Source organism: Neolamprologus brichardi, chromosome 23, assembly GCF_056152115.1.
Source record: "Neolamprologus brichardi isolate AB-2024 chromosome 23, ASM5615211v1, whole genome shotgun sequence".
NCBI classification, from domain to species: Eukaryota; Metazoa; Chordata; class Actinopteri; order Cichliformes; family Cichlidae; genus Neolamprologus; species Neolamprologus brichardi.
Window position 1 is genome coordinate 31,135,468 of NC_142125.1, and position 21,338 is coordinate 31,156,805.

General features: G+C 40.6%; 1 protein-coding gene across 2 annotated transcripts in view; it reads left to right on the forward strand.

Moving 5' to 3' along the window:
• LOC102793307 (beta-1,3-galactosyltransferase 1-like) overlaps positions 1-20,939 on the forward strand; it is a 166,037-nt gene extending 145,098 nt beyond the window's left edge. For both annotated transcript variants that reach the window (XM_006804089.3, XM_087836132.1), the window contains one exon: positions 18,961-20,939. In XM_006804089.3, the coding sequence (XP_006804152.1) occupies positions 19,219-20,205 (987 nt within the window). In that variant the 5' untranslated portion in view covers positions 18,961-19,218 and the 3' untranslated portion in view covers positions 20,206-20,939. The remainder of the gene's footprint in view (positions 1-18,960) is intronic.
• Positions 20,940-21,338: the final 399 nt, after the last annotated feature.

Below are 21,338 nucleotides of genomic sequence, written 5' to 3' on the forward strand. Positions count from 1 at the left end.
AGGCTGAATGCTAGCTTTCTTTCCTTAACTAGTCTTCAGAATAATTCTACAGGCTTCTTGAAAGAAAGAAGATGCTCTTCTTTGGATGTTGGCTGCCTTTTATTCCATTCTCTGTGTCCCATCATTAAGAACGGCTTCTTGACAGCAATCCTTCCATCGAGACCATTTCTGATGAGGCTTTAGCAAACAGTGAATGAATCAACAGATGTCTCAAGTGCTGTGTCAGGTCTTTGCTGGAAGTATCCCTATTACTCTTGCTTGCGTTCTGATATTGTTCTTCTTGTGTATATATTTTTTTTTCTTGATCTGCTTCTCCTTTGGATTTCCATTCTCCTGGTTCCTCAAGTATTACAGGCTAATAGCTCTTTGGGAATCTTGTTGGTGCAAAAGTACTCATTTATGTCTGTCAGGCTGTGTTATCTTAGAATTTTACACAGTAGTATGGATTTGGTGCTTTTAATAGAAGTTTCCATTCCAAGATACTGTACTTACACAATATTATATTAACAATATTATATAATATTAAGTCTGATTAATTGCCTCGCTGATGGATGTAACTGAGGGAAAATAAAATTATAGCCAATCACTCCAACAGACCCTGCAGAACTGGATCAATAGCAGAGAATTTACAAGTTCATCAGAGACTCACCACTGCTGCTTCTGCTTGTAGACACTCACAGGTTTAAGGTCAGTGTTTGAATGAAAGAGTGAGGGAGATTGCATAGAAAGAAGAGGTGTTTAAACGACAGCCAAAGAAATGGCTATGTGAGGATGATGATACCAGGTGTGTCTTTACGTCCACCGCTTGTTGCGGTAGTATTGATTCCTTCTTTCACAGAGGTTTCTCTTCATCTGTTGGATTGATGAATTACATTGACCTTACCAAGGCATTGAGGAAGTTGTCATATTTATTGTATTTTTTTACCGACTAATACTTTCTTATGTTGCTCTAGGTGATAAAGTACACACTTTATTGCTCATCGAACATGGTGTCAGTGGTGTGATGTGTGGTCAACAGCTCTGCGGCACTTTCACATCAATAAACAAAGATTCAAATATAACTTGCCCCTGAATCTGGCACTTCCACTTTACTGCAGATGCCAGGTGCCTGTAGGTGGAAAATTGTGCTTGCACTGTGGGTATAGAGATGTGAGGCAGGCCACTGCTGAAGTGCAGAGAGTATGTGCACCCGGATAAAGGCCTTGCCACTGGGCTCTCTAGTGACTACAGCTGAAATATTCCATCAATACTATAAAAGTCTGTCATCTTCAGGAGATATCTGAAGGTTATTCCCCTTTTACTATCCAATGTCAGTCCTACACCAGTTTCACCTTTGCTCCCCTGCAGCATGGTGATACATGGTGAAAAAGTATTTGCCCCATTTCTGATGTCATGCTTACATGTTTGAGATCATCAGCCCACGAGCAGCATGGCCCAGTGGTTTGGTCTTATAGCAAGAGGGCCCTAGATTCACAGTCACCATCACTCTGGTCCTTTTTGATAGATTTTTTCCCCCTCCATAAATTTAAAAGCTGAGTTTTAAAAGCTAATTTTAAAATTCCTCTATGTAAGTATGAAAAATATGCAAAAAAAACAAAAACACTAAAGAATCAGGAAGGGGGCAGCACTGTGTCTAGCCTTGTCCTTGCTAGTCAAGCATTTGTCCTCACCAGCTGGTGTCGTAATGTTTAATTTTTGTTGCTGAGTATGCCTCAGTGGTATTACCATAATTCCAACGTCCTCCCTCTCCATCGTCCCAGATCTTCAATAATGTATAACCGCAATGTCACCCAGTCGGACAGTAAAATGTATTACCTGCATGAATCAAGTTGTCATTTACAATTTATGAGGGAGCTTAGCATTCAGAGCACAGGTCTGGCTGGTGGGGAGCACAGTGAATCTATTTGGAGTAAAAGCCTCCTCCAATACCCAGCACTGCAAATAATAATAAAAAAAAAAAACAACTCACCTTGTCTTCTGTAGTAGCTATTTTTTTCTCAGCACTGTCATGATTAAGATGCAGCTGTGTTTTGGAACCAGACTCCATGTTTTTTCTCGCCTTGTCATCCAGCAGAAACGTCACTTTAGCAAATAAGTCCCCAAGATGGGTGAGAGTCAGAGTTCACCACGCACTACAAAAGATTATCTGCTACATTTCAGGCAGTTTGGGAAACTAATATAAATAAGTGTTAGAACGTCCTCTGAGGCAGACATTAATTCTCCAGGTACCTTAAAACAAATGCTGAGAATTTTCTGCAAACACTGCTTGTCTATAAACTGATATGCCCCAGCACAGTTTGGGCTCAAGTCAGCACTGAAGTGGAGCATCAGGCTTCTGAACAGCAGCCAAATCTGTTGGCCGCTATTGATATCCCATTTCCTCTGGCACTCCTAAGCTACTTTGCATTCAGAGGCTTTCCACTAAGCCCACAATGTCCAGCCTGTGGACTGTAATACTGACTATATGTCTGGTTGTGCTGCTCCTCAACAATCATTGACTCCTTTATTATCCAGGAAACAAAAGCGGAGCTGGTGCCACACTGGGAGTCTTCCAGCCCTTACATTTTAATTGCGTCTCTTTCATATTAGGTGGGATGCAAACCAATTTGGCCATTGCTGTTAAATTCTTCCCACATTAATTCCTCTTTTGAATGTTTGAAGCTGACATAATGGATTTTAGACTTGGCAGAAGATTGGAGGAAAAGAGGATCAAACATTAAACAGAAGATAGCTTTTCTTTTTTTGTGACTGACAATTATAAACCTCCTGTTGAGCTTATCACATAGTGAACAGCAGGAGCGTGAGATAAGGTGTTGAGTTATGTGCTGTGGACAGCCCATTTCAGCATCAGTGAGAGAAATGTGTATGTGCATTTGAGATCGTTTAAATTTGCAGATTAAAGCCAACGATTATAACGTCTGCCCAAGTCCCTGAAATTTACTGCACAAACAGAACAGCACAGCCACTTGAGGATGGCTCCAAAAGTGAGTCAATCCCTATAGACTCCCATGTTAAAATGCTGACTTTACAGCATTAGAAGCATGTTTACAGCTCCTGTAGCAAAATATATACAACGGAGGAATATTTTTATCTAATCTGTCTGGATCTGAGGTTGAGGGGCATAGGTTTGTTTGTGTGCGTTCGGTGTCTTTTGGAGCATTTTTGATGGAATTTTCTGAGAAATAACATGGCCTGCTGTATGACACAGAACTTCCAAGAAATTCCTACTTCTGTTTTGGGTTGTGAAAGCACTAATTAACTGACTAACCAATTAGCAGATATGCGTATCTTTTCGTTGCACCCCTAAACCTGCAGCTTGTCCAAACCCATTGAGTGACATCACCATGACTACATTCATCTTTTATACACAGTCTGTGGTTTTAATATCCACTTCATACTTATTCACTCATCCATCTGGCTTGCTCCTTCTTGCTATGTCTTTTTCTATCATGACATGAACAGGAGACACATTCACACATTCAGCAGGAAGAATATTAAATCATTAAATATTAAAAAGCAGTACCACCATAATGCAAAACCAGCCTGCATTGCTTAAACCAGCCTTGGTTTAAGCAATGCAGAGTGGCAAGTGTGTTTTCCACTTCATTGTTCATTTGCGTTTAGCTATATTTACAGGTCATGCCTCGCTTTCAAATGGTATTTCCACATCGTAATACTACGATGTAAAGAAGTAAATGTTTTGACAGCATTGCTTAAATCAGCAGTCATGAAAGCAGCCAGTGGTAGAAGCTGCTTGCTGTTTTTCCCTCTGTCAGTCATTAAATCTGTAATATGGGAGCAGGCAGCAGGAGTGTAAGATGTCAGCCCAGCGCTGGGAATATGATTTATTTACCTTCAGATGTGTCTGCCCTCTCAGCTCATCTCTTACACATGCGTACCTCCAATGCAATGAAGACACACATTACAGTCTATTAAACCACTCATGTGCTGCCTTTGTTTTTCTGTCTTCCTGCAAAGTCACCCCAACCCCCCAAACCCCTTTCTTTCCCGTAAGCAAGGTCACTCTACGCGGCACTAATGATTGCAATCAATTACCTGGTGCAACATTGAACGAGACTGAAACTCCCACATCTACATAGCCTTCAAGCTTTTTTGCTCCGGCGTATAGAGGTCACTTGATTAGAAAGACAACTGAGCTGATGATTCATGCTTTTCAAAAATTATTTTTAACCACCCTACATCCTGACAGAAACACGATATATTATTATATATCTGAATAAAAATTCCATTCTTGTCTAGATTTTTATTCTTAAGAATGTATTTGTTTTAATTAATTCTTTATTAATTTGTTTGTCTTATGCTAGAATAAGCCGTTTCAGTTCCCTTCATTTTCAAGCCAACTTTCTGTTGATTGGCTTCTCCAACAAACAGAAGCTCGCCCTCTATACTATTCCATACTAATCCAAGAAAGAAAGAAGCCAGAGTTTTAGGCTCATAACTTGTACATATGCAAGTTATAATATGTACATTAGGTTCATAAAAGTCAAAAGCATTACATGGGATTTCACATCCAAGGTCATCCAATCACTCAGGAAGTTTCCCACTAATTGGACGGTCGATGGTTTGATCCCTGACTGTTGCCATAGTATCCTTGGGCAACATATGAATGTTTGTTAGAAATCACTTAAGCATAGAAATAACGTTGAGTCCAAAGTGCTTGAGTAGAAAAGAGGTATTTAAGAGCCCGTTAAGATATATCTCTGGATCCTTTTTTAGCACTCCGTTACTTATCTCAGTGAAAGTCCTATTATGGTCAATTGCACAAGTGCCTCTGTGATAGGAACAAGATTTGCTCCAATGTGAACCTTCAAGCTGAAGTTAATTTTTGTGGATGTAGACAGAACTACAGGGAGCCAAATCTGGGGAGTGTTCCAAGTGGTGAACCCTATGATGTTCATATGGGGTCATCTGATTGTTTTTTTCTGTATTATTGTAGGTTCTTTACCTTCCAATAAAAGCAACTTTAGGAAACTGTTGTTGTGAATTAAACTGAATTGAATTCTACTTTGATAATCCCTTCACAGTCAATACACTGAACAGTTAAAACAAAGAGCTACTCACATGATGCAGAGCCTTGAGGCTTGAAAACTCTGACTCAACTGATAATTGTTCAGTTGGAGACGCCAGCAATGATCCTTCACATGAAATTTGGGTCAGTTTGAAAGAGTTATTGACGTTTGAAGTGCAAGTTAGTGAAATCTCAGAGTGCACATTGTGTATGGGCAGAATAAGAGTTTCAGTAGTCATGATAAAAGTTGTCTGAACATGCCAGGATTTTTTGATCACACGTCACACATGTTATAAAAGAAAACTGGATTTACACATTCTTGTATACAACCCTAATTACCCCAAAATTGGGATGGTGTGTAAAATGCTAATAAATGAAACTATGCTAATCTCATTCAAAACCATATTTGGCACATAGAAAAAATAATTTTTTTAATCTGCTGTGAATAAAATAAAATGTTTAAACTGAAACATTTTACTATTTAAAGGAAAATATTAGCTTATTTTAAACTGATGGCGTCAAAACATCTCAAAAATGTTCCAGATTGTCTCATTCTTGCCTGATTTTTCTTGTCAGACTGGTGAACCTCCAATTACTCACCACATACGTGTTCAACTTTTGTTCCCTGATGTCCCAGATTTTTGCTGAATACGAGCTTAAAGTTTCTATGAAATAGTAAAATGTTGCACTTTAAAGATTTTCTATGTTTTCTATGTTCTATTGTGGATAAAATAAGGGTTCATGACATTCATTGCTTTCTGTTTTTATTTACATTTACATTGCGTCATAACTTTTTTGAGAGTGGGCTTGTACAACAAGTATATATGCTTACTTTTCACAATTGCAGATGAAAAAACATGATAGCGTCCTCACAGCTAGAAGATCTAGGTAGGTGATCGAATTTACGTCGTACTTACACGATGCAAATGCCATGAACAGTTGTATAATGTAGCTTGTAGCTATAGAGGAGCCTCCAAAACTATCACAGTAATGACATAAAGGTCATCTTGACTTTGGCTGCTGACATCAGATATCTTCATCTGAAATTCTGTAGTGACACCTAGGGGGCTGGAACTTGAGCTTTTTTTAGACTTAGTGCCTTTAAGTACTACATGGGAGTTGTAGGATCCAGCTGTTTGACTCTTTAATTAAAGTTGGATTCATTACCTGGTTCTCGCTTTGAGCTGGGTTTACATATGAGTTTGTGATATAGTAGTATCAGTTTTTTGTGAGTTCTCCATGAAGAAAAGAGCTGCCAGTTGTCTCTGAAGAATTAATCATGTCAATGGTGTCAGGTCAAACTTAGAAGAACATTTGAGTTAAACTTTAATCACTATCAATATTTCAAGTTTTTCCACTTAGTAGTGCATTAGAAGCTTCAGAGAGTGAGTAGAAATAGCTGGTGGAAATCATAAGAATGGCCTAACTCTTTTATTCCACTGTGGAAGACATACATATATATATATATATATATATATATATATATACACCCAGCACGCCCCTGCGGGCGGTTTATCCTTCAAGCTCGGGTCCTCTACCAGAGGCCTGGGAGCTTGAGGGTCCTGCGCAGTATCTTAGCTGTTCCCAGGACTGCGCTCTTCTGGACAGAGATCTCCGATGTTATTCCTGGGATCTGCTGGAGCCACTCGCCTGGCTTGGGAGTCACCGCACCTAGTGCTCCGATTACCACGGGGACCACCGATACCTTCACCCTCCACATCCTCTCGAGCTCTTCTCTGAGCCCTTGGTATTTCTCCAGCTTCTCGTGTTCCTTCTTCCTGATGTTGCTGTCATTCGGAACCGCTACATCGATTACTACGGTCGTCTTCTTCTGTTTGTCTACTACCACTATGTCCGGTTGGTTAGCCACCACCATTTTGTCCATCTGTATCTGGAAGTCCCACGGGATCTTAGCTCGGTCATTCTCCACCACCTTTGGGGGCATTTCCCATTTTGACCTCGGGACTTCCAGGTTATACTCGGCACAGATGTTCCTGTACACTATGCCGGCCACTTGGTTATGGTGTTCCATGTATGCCTTGCCTGCTAGCATCTTGCACCCTGCTGTTATGTGCTGGATTGTCTCTGGGGCATCTTTACACAGCCTGCACCTGGGGTCTTGCCTGGTGTGATAGATCCCAGCCTCTATGGATCTTGTACTCAGAGCTTGTTCTTGTGCTGCCTTGATTAGTGCCTCTGTGCCATCTTTCAGTCCAGCTTTGTCCAGCCACTGGTAGGATTTCTGGATATCAGCCACCTCCTCTATCTGCCGGTGGTACATACCGTGCAGGGGCCTGTCCTTCCATGATGGTTCCTCGTCTCCCTCCTCTTTCTTGGGTTTCTGCTGCCTGAGGTATTCACTGAGCACGCTGTCAGTTGGGGCCATCTTCGTGATGTATTCTTGGATGTTCGTTGTCTCATTCTGGACTGTGGTGCTGACACTCACCAGTCCCCGACCCCCTTCCTTCCGCTTAGCGTACAGCCTCAGGGTGCTGGACTTGGGGTGAAACCCTCCATGCATGGTAAGGAGCTTTCTTGTCTTTATGTCAGTGGCTTCTATCTCCTCTTTTGGCCAGCCTATTACCCCAGCAGGGTACCTGATCACGGGCAGGGCGTACGTGTTGATGGTTGATATATATATATATATATATATATACACACACACGCACACACACACACACACACACATATATATATATATATGTGTGTGTGTGTGCGTGTGTGTGTATATATATATATATATATATATATATATACACACACACACACACACACACACACACATATATATATATATATGTGTGTGTGTGTGTGTGTGTGTGTGTGTATATATATATATATATCAACCATCAACACGTACGCCCTGCCCGTGATCAGGTACCACACACACACATATATATATATATATGTGTGTGTGTGTGTGTGTGTGTGTGTGTGTGTGTGTGTGTATATATATATATATTAGGGGTGCAACGATACACAAAATTCACGGTTCGGTTCGGTTCAATACTTTGGTGTCACGGTTCGATATTTTTTCGATACAAAAAAAAATGTTCATGCCTTTTTAATTTGTCATTTATTAAAATTATAAATATATATTTTAACTCAAAAGTACAGTTTTTAAATGTAATGTTGCTGAAACAAAAAAGTAATAAAAAAATAAATAAAATAAATAAATTTAAGTAGCCCGAGAGCAATTTTTTGATTGATGTTTTGTTTCCTGTTTTGTTTCCTTTACAATATTATACATTAAAGTATAATATTGTAACGGAAACAAAACATTAATCAAAAAATTGTTGAAAAACAAATTACAACATTGTATAAAAATTACAATCATCAACTCAAATACTTGGTTCTAATTGAACAGAAATTTCTATGAACTTGTAAGAACTGTGTAGAACATGAATCAGTCTGTGTCAGATCCTGAATTTGAAATTTCCACTGAAGTCACGGGTAAGAGGCAAGTGGAACCAAGATCGAGGCCATTTGCTTTTTGAAGTTTGCAAAGACTGCTAAATTGTGCCAGTGGTAGTTCACTCTTTGCAACATAGTACGCTGTTCTAAACAGATTTCTCAGGTTTATTTTTAGTATGTTATTTGCAATTGGTGTTTGTTCTGGGAAAGATATTGCAGACTGAGCAATAATGCATTTCTTGCATTTCTCATGGGTTCTAATGGGGGCCTTTCTTAAAATTACTGGTCCCAGTAACAAAGGCGCTTGTCGACTCAGAAATCGAGGGGAAACCAACGACACACCCGGCAGAACATTATGTTATTTACACGGGTGCACATAAGTGGTCCGCATGTGCGCATTCGCTGTCAAAATAAAAGACGCGCAGCAGATAAGAAGTTGCAGCGCGCGTTTGTGACCATATAAAAGGTACTATTTTTGTCCGCTACAGTGGGATTTTCACAGCACATTCTGCACCACATCTCTGTGAGTTCATCATTTGTTTGAAGCCAGCTCACCTCCTGCAACCACTTTTCCGAGAATACGCACTTCTTTTGTGGTTCGGACTCCTTCTGACATTTCTTTGGAGGTGGAGGAACATCACAGTAATTGCTTAAAGGTGCTTCTTCGACATCTTTAAGAGTTCTAAACAAATGTCTGTCCTCCTCCACAAAATCTTATGTACGCAAACACGCGTTGTAACTTCTTATCTTGTGCGCGTTTTTTATTTTGACAGCAAATGCGCACCTGCGGACCACTTATGTGCAGCCCTGGTTATTTAGCTCGTCATATTGCAGCCACAGAAATTCTTTTGTCCATGAAACCATAAAGCTGCACTTTCTTTTTGCCTTATAGTCTGATTTGTCATAACTTTTCCGTTTTGTGGTAAGCTTTTCTTTGGCTGCCACTTCTTCACCCTGACCTGTCTTATTTGGCTCAGCAGAACTAAAATATATATCCTGCTGCTTTTACACACGCACTCACATAACGCTCAGCGATTCTCTGCGCGATCAACCTCTCACATGTTTAAGCTTGCTGCGGGAGATTTCACTTGTCATGTTTGCATAGTAAGCTAACGATTGATAAGATGATGTCAGAGGAATTGGTGAGCAAATGATCATCACTCACCAATCAGTGCTGTCGCTCTCTATACACAGTTTGCGCGATTGCAAAGTGAAAGCAAAAAACAAGCGCAAATTCAAACGCGATTTCAATATGTCACATATTGACAGTGGCTCACCGATGCCAATGACATAATTACCCAGCTACATTTCTGAAAGAATGCAAAAGCATTGACATATATTTTTCCTTCCTAAGATAGCCCGACGGGCAGGGCAGAGATAGATTTTGGTAGCCCGACTGGAAAAATCACTAGCCCCGGGATGTCGGGCTAGCGATTTTGCGAGCCTTGTATCTGATTGAGGAATCACTCATCTTTGGAAAAGAGAGTTTATTATGGAGAAATGTCTCTTTCCAAAATAAAAGCTATACTATACGCTTCTTCTGGGCTATATTCTCAGCGGCATATTAAACATATCAGGTCCCCATAAGGAGAATCATGTGCTAACGGCTGTCTAAATGACTCGGGTAAAGTTTGTAGCATGCGTGCTTGTTGTTTTTGTCTGCTTCCACTTGTCTTTGCACTAGGATGCTGTCGGAGTATTCGTTGTGTTCCCACTAGTGCTGTCAGCATTAATCTGAAATGACGTTAACGCCACAATACGGCAAATCTCCGTTAACGAGCTACCGCGGATCACCCCGTCCATGGGGCTGGACGGCCAACACGTTAACGAGCTAACTGTGCTAACGCACTAGTTCCCACGCATGTAATTGAGCATTGCGTGGCACATCCAACATACTGTTTTACTTTAGTCCATGACGGGCTTACCTTCAGGGTCATACGTATGAAAACCAAAATAGTTCCAAATGCCAGATCTGAATGAGGGTGGGGGAGGTTTAATTTGCCATGTTGCAATCAGAGCTTAACTTCTGTCTCGCTAGCTTGCCCTGCGCTCAGTGAATCTGTGTTCGACTATTTCACATCTTCACCATTCTCATTGAATGGCTGCATAGATGCAGATTAGGAAGATGAACAGAAATCAGTTTTTGCCTTTTCAACCCATATAACAGTGTTTTCTTTTTATTTTAATTAACCCAACTCGAGTCACAAGGACTCCAATTTAATTTCACAAATTCTTTTTCACTAATCATGGTCACAAATCCCAAGTCTGTTTTTATTAAGATCAGTAGATTTGGTTTCACAGACTGTCACTGGGGCTGTGACCCAGTGTCTTGTGTTTTTGTAATTAAGATTCTTGTGTCTTCTGTGAGTGTATCTAGTTTTGCGTTCTTCCTTTCTCCTCTTGTCAGATTTGGTTCACCTGTGTCCCCCTTTGGTTACTCCCTTCCTCGTTACCATCTGGATATATAGTGAGTGTTTTCCTTTGTTCCCTGTTGGATCGTCTGTGTATCCTCTCCAATGTATTTCCCCCGTGTCTCCAGGTTTTCAGGTTTCTTGTTCCAAGTTTTCAGGTTTCATGTAGTGTTTAGTCTTCCCAGTTTAGGTTTTGTTAGCTTTATGTACTCATTCTCATCTCCGCACGGTCTGCCAGCTCAGACCGTGACACAGACCAAACTTCACTGTGAATGTTACCTAGGAGTATGCTTTGCTAGGCTACATAGATAATAGTCTTCCCTGCCTTGCTCATTTGTCACCCCTGATTTGCAGCAACTGTGGAGGACCAGAGATAAAGAAAAGGCAGTTTCACCAACATTGAAATAGAAAATGAATACAGCTGCTTAGTCAGCACAAGAATAAATTGACTGCCAAGTAGTCCAGGTTGATAATAAATGAGAAGCAGTCCAGTAAAATAAATAGCTGAGCCCATAAGTAAGTAAACCACCTCAGTTCATTTGTTTTTGCTTGTTTTGTAGCAGTGGAACCCATCAGTATCAGCCAATCACTAATGGCAGCTAAGTTCAAATAGATGTGTCCTACAGAAGTATTGCACTATTGTACTGCTAAATTCTCCAATCACATTACTAATCACTAATCAAAAAAGATTTTTTTACATATATAGGTCTGTTAAAGCTGAAGGTAATGCCTTATTTTTTTATATCAAAACTTTAAAATTCAACTTAGACTCAGTCAAATTCAAAAAGAGACAAAACCTTCACCCTTCAGAATGTTGAGAAAGAGAATTTTGGGTATTTCTGGTTGAAATATTAACTTATTGTAACACATTTTACAGCACATCAGATTTGATAAGATAATTTCTGCCAGCAAAGTTAATGTACTTTCTTTAAATTTCTATATTGTGAATTAATTAGATGTTGGATCCCTGTTGTAAAGTACTGTACTGTCTTATCTGCCACACATAGCGAGCAGCGAACAAGGCAGGAGAGACTTGTGTGAGGGAGCTAAATTGACTTCACGGCGCGTGGGGGGTAAAACACTTTAGCACTTAACACTGGCATACATCAGACTGACTGCAAAATCTCCCCACCTATTTCCTTCCAATTTCTCTTTCTCTCACTCTTTGTCTCTGTCTCTTTCTGGCCTGTCAACGTGCTGTCATGACAACCAGTTCATATTAGCAGATCATTAGCACTGGGGTTTTTCATTTGGGTTTTTTTTGTATAATACATGTCTTGATGCATCCTTGATTATGAAGGTTGTTAATGAAAGCTGCACTCAGCTGAGTCTGAAGAAGTCACTTAAATGGGCGATTAAATATTTCTCCCAAATGAAGAGATTCAACTTTCTGGGATACATTTATTGGCGTGTATTTATTAGTCAGTCATTAGGAACATTAGTACTTCAATGCATGAAAAGTTGTTATGGAAGAAACAGTGCTGCTATAAGGACCTATGAATCCTTAATTAACTGTAATGTACCTGTTACCAGTTCTAGCTGTTGCCACCAAAGGCACATTGCCAAACGCATTCACACTTGCTTAGTATGAGGTTGAGATGAAAAAATATAATTTGCAAGCCTGATGGACATATCACATACCATCACCATCAAACAGTACAGTGTGAGCTGTTTGCCTGAACTAGCATGCAGTTTTCATTATATTACAGTACATCTGTAGTAGTGTAGTAAGTATTTAATTTCAGCAATTCTGAAGTACTCGAGCCAATACAAAACAATCGTGTACGATACATCACAATACCTGTGTTACTAATGAAGATAAAATAAAGTATGAACTTGGGGGCTCGGTGTTAATGCACATTGTATGAATTGCACTACTATATGTCAGTTTAATGAGTTAAATCTCTGATATGCTGTCCTCCACTGTAGATTTATAATTTTCCACCACTAATTTTGTTACATCTGCTCTCTTATTCCCTCATTCATTGGCTAAGCTTTACTGCAAGTTTTTAGCAAATCATTCAGGGCAACTTCATGTCCTTAGCAATTGTCATAGTGTTTCTCTTGTCATAGTGTAGCTCCAACTCTCAAAAAGAACTTTTGCTGCAGGGTTACAAAAAGGCATGTCTTTAATATTGGCAAGTTCATCTTCAATAGTGGTTTATCAGTTTTCTGCAGATTTGACGTGTAACGCAGCATGAAAAATTGGCTCTTATATTTCCCTTATGATCGAATACTGAAACAGAGCAGTGGAGTGATCTTATCTTGGATCCAGTTCACCAGTGCAGAATTTAAGATTTCTCCCACTGTTTGTCACACACACCAAAAGCAAATGTGACATATTATGGACAATTTTGGGTCATTAAGTTTATGATTTTTGAGGATAATGTCCTTCCAATCAAAAATAATTGCAATCAGTCATTCCTCTTTGAACTTCATTATGGAGAATGATAAGTCATCTGGGTTTGGTACAAGAGAGTTTTCTGGTTCTAATCTGCAATGTGAGTTTTAAATCCTGCATACAGGGTTTTATCACGTATCGCAACACTACAATTCATTATTCAAACAGAGTATTATTCTTAGCATGCCTCGAGGGGATCTTTAACCTATGTGATAAAATATAGTTGAATTTCTTTTGTGGTGGTAAAGGAGACCATACCAACTATATTCTCTGGCATAACCACTATCACTCACTGTGGTAATGGTTATGTCATTTAATCAAAAAAAGGTAAAAGAAATTTGTTTAAATCAATGTTGTATCCATGAACTCCCATAGAAACTTCCTTTTAAGTTATCTGTAAGAGTCATACATTTGTGCAAATGATTAGGTATCCATGGTAATGTATTTTCCTCGACATTTCCTAATAGAGTATTTTCAGGGAGATTTCTTAGTGTAAAATTATATTTAAAGAATGACTGCTTTGGACTGATTCAAGGAATAAAAGCAAAATGATGTCTGAATAAACAAACATTAAATGAAAAGAATTTTGATGGAATAAGAAGTTGGAAGGCTGAGAAAATTAAAAGAGAGAATAAAAAGATGATTGAGCTTTTTGCCAAAGCTTCATTACTGCTCTCATCAATATTTAAAAAAGCAAACAAACTTGTATGTGCTGATGCCTTATACTCTATGCTTTTGTCACGGCTGGGCAGCAGTCGTGTGGTGGAATGAAAGAGGACCCAAGATGCAGATGGCAGTGGAGATGCAGGTGGAGATTTATTTAAGGTGAAAGACCCAAGGTGAGGGCAGAACTAAACATAAACCTAAACTGGTGAAACTAACACAAACAGAGGACACAAAGCGAGGAACAGAGAGACACGGAGACATACCAAAATAATGCAGAGAAATGCAGACGACGAGACGAGGAGCACAGGCAGACACGCAGTATAAATACACACACCAGGTAATGGCACACAGGAGGGGACACAGCTGGAACTAATGGGCATAACGAGACACAAACTTACAAAGTAAAACAGGAAACTCACAGACTGCTTCACAATACCAACTCAGGGACACGAACAGAACACAGAGGAAGGACACAGGTAGGGATGATAGAAACACTAAACACACAACTCAAACCATAAGAACAAATGCAAAACAGCAGAAACTGGAAAATAATAACAATAAACTCAAAACACTGGGTCAACGACCCAGGACCATGACAGTCAGTGTTACCCGAACTATAGGACAACAGCCTTCCATGTGCCATTTCTATTTCCCAAGTAAATGAAATTGCAAGTCCAAAATAATTCTTTTGGCCAACTTTCAGAATGCTTTTCTTTCTCAAAACACCATACATTCATTTTTCCTTGCCTCTAAAGTTGAGGTTTAGAGGAAATTACAGTATGTCTCTAACTATTTAGGATATATAATCGGTTGAGTTTCCAAAATGCTTTGGTTTGTCCCTGTACTCCACTAATAAAATCTACAAAGCCCAAATTCAATTTTATTTTATTTATACAGCACCAAATCACAACAATAGTCACCTCAAGGCGCTTCATATTGTAAGGTAGACCCTACAATAATACATACAGAGAAAAACCCAACAATCACATGACCCCCTATGAGCAAGCACTTTGGCTACAGTGGGAAGGAAAAACTCCCTTTTAACAGGAAGAAACTTCCGGCAGAACCAGGCTCAGGGAGGGGCGGCCATCTGCTGCGACCGGTTGGGGTGAGAGAAGGAAGACAGGATAAAAGACATGCTGTGGAAGAGAGCCAGAGATTAATAACAGATATGATTCAGTGCAGAGAGGTCTGTTAATACATAGTGAGTGAGAAAGGTGACTGAAGAAGAAATACTCAATGCATCATGGGAATCCCCCGGCAGCCTACACCTACTGCAGCATAACTAAGGGAGGATTCAGGGTCACCTGGTCCAGCCCTAACTATATGCTTTAGCAAAAAGGAAAGTTTTAAGCCTAATCTTAAAAGTAGAGATAGTGTCTGTCTCCCGAATCCAAACTGGAAGCTGGTTCCACAGAAGAGGGGCCTGAAAACTGAAGGCTCTCCCTCCCATTCTACTTTTAAATACTCTAGGAACAACAAGTAATCCTACAGTGTGAGAGCGAAGTGCTCTGATGGGGTGATATGGTACTAGAAGGTCATTAAGATAAGATGGGGCCTGATTATTTAAGACCTTGTCTTATTTAAGAATTTGTCTCCCTATTTATCTCTGCACTGCGTCCAGCTCCTGTTTCCTTTGGATTACTCTCTTTAAAACCTGTTCATGTTGGATTTTTCTATTATATAAAAAGCGCTCTGTTCAACTTGAATTACATTTTGGTGAAGATCATAGAAGTGATCTTGTGGTCCCAAAACTACCATGTCATCCTTGGTCAGTTCAGGTTGTTTCACTGAATCTTTTTGCTCACAAGGCTCAAAACATTTCCATAATGCTTGTTGCTAGCAACAGGAGATGCAGTAGTCCTCCGTATTCATTATTACATCTGTTTTGTGATATGTACTAGAACCCTTGGCAACAAAACAGATCCAGAGCATAATGTTACAACCACCACGTTGGTCAGCTGGGACATTTTTCTTAGCTCTGAAGGCCTCACCTTTGCTCCTCCAAATACTCTTGCTCTTGTCGTTGTGGCCAGATAGCTTAATCTTTGTATCATGTGAACATAAAATGTTTCTCCAAAAAGCATTTGGCTTTTTCATGTTGGTGGCTGCAAATTTCAGTCAAGCTTGAAGGTTTTGGAGCAGGGGCTACTTTCTTACTCGGCACACTCGCAGTCCATGATTATGTCAGACTTGTGTCACTGTGAACAGTGAAGCTGGTGTTCCAGCAGTATCCAGCTCATGGAAGGCTTGCACCTTGGTGGTTCCTGGGTTGTTTTTAACCAATTTCTTCTCATCAGAAGTTGACTATTTGGTTTTTCTTTCAGACCTCGGCAAAGTTGTGACAAATCAAGATAACTTGTACTTAATGTAGAGTTGTTTGAAGTGATGACTGCAGCTGTTTAGAAATAGTTCCAAGCTACACTATATTGCTAAAAGTATTTGCTTGTCTGCCTTCACATCCATATGAACTTGAGTGACATCCCACCTATAACACCTTCAACTCTTCTGGGAAGGTTTTCCACAAGGTTTAGGAATGTGTTTCTGGGAATTTTGGGCCATTCTTCCAAAAGTGCATCTGTGAGGTCAGAACAATATTGAATGAGAAAGCCTGGCATGCTGTCTCCACTCTAATTCATGCCATTGGTGTTCTTTTTCTACTCAAGTTCTCGCACACCAAACTCATTCATCCATGTTTTTATGGATCTTGCTTTGTGCACTGGTGGGCGATCATGTTGTAGCTAGTGGGGTGAGTTGCTTTACACCACAGCATCCGATGCTTTGCATTGTGCTTGATGATGCAAGGCTTGGATGCAGCTGCTCGGCCATGGAAACCCATTCCATGAAGCTTTTTACACACTGTACTCGAGCTAATCTTAAAAAAAAAACCATCATAGAACTTTCAGCACCACATAAAAAGACTTAAATAACTGCATGTATATATTTAAGCCTGTATGTATATTCAAAGAAATTATTAAAAGTCTAAAATGACCATAATGAGTGTAAGTAAGCTTTTAACCACAACTGTATGCATGACTGTTGGATTGGACTGCAATAGTTTTAAGTAGGTGTATTTGATTAACATCAGCACCTGAGAGTATATAATTCATGTGAGCAGGATAAATAGAAGTACAAAAGAAAGTAATCCACATGTCCAAATAAAGTTGTAATGTTTTGTGACTGCTACTATTATCATCCAACATTCTTTGTCTGGTAATAAGTTGGTTGTATCAGTAAACTGCGTGAGCTGTTTTTGCCATTCAATATTACCTCTTGCTAACCACAAATTAACACTGACACTGGTGTTAATGATCATCACAGTTAATAACTGTGATCCCAAGCACCCAATACTGCTTTAGAAGGGTAAGATAATTTGGGAAAGAGTGTATTCAGATGCTAATGTAATTTTATGTCGCACAGCATCATGAAACGATACAGCCATCATTCAGTTTACTCTGAGGGGAAGTTAAGTGTCAGGATTTCGTGAGCTGAATCGCTAAAGTGGGATATCTGTTATTGTGAGCATAAAGTCATTCTGGAGGATTATGAAACCAACAGAGCTTCCTCAAGGTGAAAAGAAACCGACGTGGATGGGGGAGGGAGGAGAGGGAAGAAGGGTGAGCGAGGTCGTGGCAAGGGCATAAATATGATGATGTAGTGACTTTGTCTGAGTGGGAGGGAGGAGGCTGTGGAACTTGAGTGGCTTTAGGTAGACCGATTGCAGTAGAAGCTGCCAATTAGGTGGAGTTGAGCTCTGATGTGATAAATATTGCACCGCACCAAAAATAATGATATGCAGAGAAGGTAAAGGTTCATGGTTGATGTGAAGAAAGAAACAAGATGGTGTAGGAAACGTGAAACCAGACCAAAAATAATAATAAAAAGGCGAGAGCGGGAGGCAGTGAGACATATAAAGATGGATCAAGCACCCACGGAAGTAGAGGAAAGAGTGATTGAGTGGATGGAGAGTGAGGAGGTGTGGAAAAGCAGTCATGATGAGATGGATTCTACTGGACCGTGAGATTGATGGCTCTGCTTAAGAAAGAGAGAAAAGAGATAGGGGGAGGGTGGAGAGGGAATAAGAGAAAAGTCCTGATGAAAAGAACCATCAGGCCCCACAAGACATTGCAAAATCTTGGCTTGATAAAAGAATAAGCTGCTCTTATCGTAGGACTTCCATCTTAAAACAGAGCGCAAGAAGCATCTCTAATAGGATCTGTAGCACTTTCTCTGGTTCGTCATGAGTTATGCACAACACAAAAATGTGTTTCCTCATAATAAAAACAGAAGAAGGTTGTTTCGATATCGTAAGAGATTACACCTGGATCAAATAAGTCTGTTTGTGAAGGATTAGGTTTTAATCTGGTTTTCTTTGAATGAATTCTGGCATCCAAATAAATATTCCATGTTATATTCATCCTTATAGCCCATGTCAGCGTTCCCAATTACAGCGTGTATTCTTAAAAGAGTTCCACAACATCCAACTAACGAAGCTCATTACAGGGCAAAATCAAGCTGCTAAGTTGGTGGTGACATTAAGGTGTGGAAAGGGTAGCTGGGGAGGGAATGGTGAATACAACCACGGGAATGAGGGTACATTTTTACCGTGAGCTCATTACACCTTCTCTGCCTTAATATCACCCTGTCTCCTCCTCCTCCGCCGTGACTGCTCTGATTCGTCAGTCTGTGTCTAGTTCACTGGGATGAGAGGGAGATAAAGTGTTTGCAAACAGAAGATGGTCAGAGTTGAGGCAAAGTAGGGTAGTGTTTCGTGGGATATTCACTTTCTTCAGCTCACGGCGCCTCTCGTCAGAGGCAGCGATGGAATGATGTGCTGTGGCACGTTTCTGCTTGCACAATCGCTGAGTTGATATTATAGGCTATAATGAATAGAGAATAAAAAATTGCTGCTAAATAAGTCACACATCTGGCCTTTTCAAAAATGTAAGACACAGGATGCTAGATGTCTCACCTTGTCTCACTCCTGCTGTTTCATTATGTGGTTCTGATTTATGTCTGTTTTTCTCATCTTTTTTTAGATGCTGTCAGAAAGAGTTGAAAGTCGTCCTGTGAGCTGCGATGGGACACAGTAAGGGCATGGACATGATGAGAAATCTCTTCCATTCTGCTTTTTAATCACAATAGCAGCACTAGACTACAGAGAAGTCTTGAAATTAATGTCAGCTGCGTTGCGGAGGCAGCCTCCCGCTGCGCTGCAAGCTCTAACAACCCATGGAGGCGTGGCTTCAACATTTCCAACCCTGTTGCCACTGGTAATACCAGCCAAGTGAACAGAGATGCCTTCTAAGGTTTCCTGCTTATACTTGCTGACAGTGGTATGCTGGGCCAGCGCTTTGTGGTACCTGAGTGTTTCCCGCCCCTCTACTTCCTACGTGGGCCAGGTGAACATCCCAATACGCAATACACTCAAGGTGAACAAGAACTCCACATTCAGCAACATCCGCACGCGCTCTGTCAACCCACACGACTTTGGCTACCTCATCAACGAGGACAAGAAGTGTGAGTCGGAGCCCCCGTTCCTTGTCATCCTCATCAGCACCACTCACAAGGAATTCGATGCCCGTCAAGCCATCAGAGAGACATGGGGGGATGAGAGCACGTTTCAGGATGTGCGCGTGGTCACGCTCTTCCTGTTAGGCCGAAGCACTGATGTCGTCCTCAACCAGATGGTGGAGCAGGAAAGTCAGATCTTTCATGACATTATAGTGGAGGATTTTATTGACTCATACCACAACCTGACACTCAAGACTCTTATGGGCATGCGCTGGGTGGCCACCTTCTGCTCTAAAGCTCAATATGTCCTCAAGACAGACAGTGACATCTTTGTCAACATGGAGAACCTCATCTTTAGCCTCCTGAAGCCTACCACAAAGCCCCGAAGGAGGTACTTCACTGGTTATGTCATCAACGGTGGGCCAATCAGAGACATGCGCAGCAAGTGGTACATGCCCAGGGATCTGTACCCAGAGAGCAAGTACCCCCCATTCTGCTCTGGCACCGGCTACGTTTTTTCAGCAGACGTGGCTGAACTCATCTACAAAACCTCCTTACACACCAGGCTGCTGCACTTGGAGGACGTGTACGTTGGTGTGTGCCTCCGGAAGTTAGGAATTCACCCTTTCCAGAACAGTGGCTTCAACCACTGGAAGATGGCCTACAGCCTCTGTCGCTACCGCAGGGTGGTCACCGTCCACCAGATCTCCCCTGAGGAGATGCACCGCATCTGGAACGACATGACCAGCAAGAAACACCTGAAATGTTAGCAGGACTGTTGGCACCAGTACAGAGTCAGTGTGGCATTGAATCCCCTCTTACCACTTGTTTCTCTGTTACTGGTACTGTTACTATTGGCTAATACTGAATATCAACAATGAAGCTGTCAGTTCTTTAACCATGAAGCTCTACAGTGCGAGGCCAAAGCAAACCCCTCTGTATTATCCTGCCTGCTGTCACTCCAAGTTGTTTGAGTGCTCATACATTAGGCACAAACTTGGGAAAATGCTTTCCAGAAATGTGCAAAACAATCAGGTGGTTGGCTGTGATTGCCAGAGTGATTTTTATAAGACATTGCAAATCACGAAGCTGAGTGGTTTGTGTTAAACTCCTCATTTACACGAGACTCAAACTGTCCCAAAATTGCCAACTGCAGATGGAATAAATGCTGACATGCTTGTCTGGACCCGGACCCTCTCTTCTTGGGTTCATTGCAGGCTCTAATTATGAATGTTCCTCTTGTATTTTCAGCTGTTGTGCACTTCTGAATAAGGTGTTAACGTTTGGATGTACTGTCTGGCACTGCAGCAGCCACGTCATCGTGAGGACCTCGATGAGTTTACAGTGTGATGACTCATTTAGATCATATTGCTCTCCCTCTAGCAAAGCAGATTAGGGGAATTAATGATCAGAGTGTGTAGTGCTCTTTACAGAATTAGACATATTTTCTTACAAGAGACCAACAGATCTTATTGTACAATGAGGAAAGATAAAGCAACTATACAGAGAGAAGATATGGGCTGCTTGCATTCCCAAGTGAATGTTACTTCTGTTGATGTGTAATGTGCAGTTATTTGTCTCTGACAGTACTGGCAGGAGGCTGCAGATCATTCTATTTTCTATTACTTGAACATGAAGGAGAGCAGATGTACTATAGAAGCAGCAGAAGTGTATATTGAGAACAAATATTGCATTTTTGATTGCTTTCTTCTTTTCCATTACTTGAGATTAAATAAAGGCTTTTATAAGACTCCATGTTGCATTTATTAAGGCAAATAATATGAAAGTTTATATTCTTCAGATTTATACACATAACCTGGTAGTTAATATGCCTGTGAGCTTGTAAGGGATCTTTTTTGGTCTCTGAAGGAAAACACTGTGGAAGCTGCAAAAGTGAAAGCCT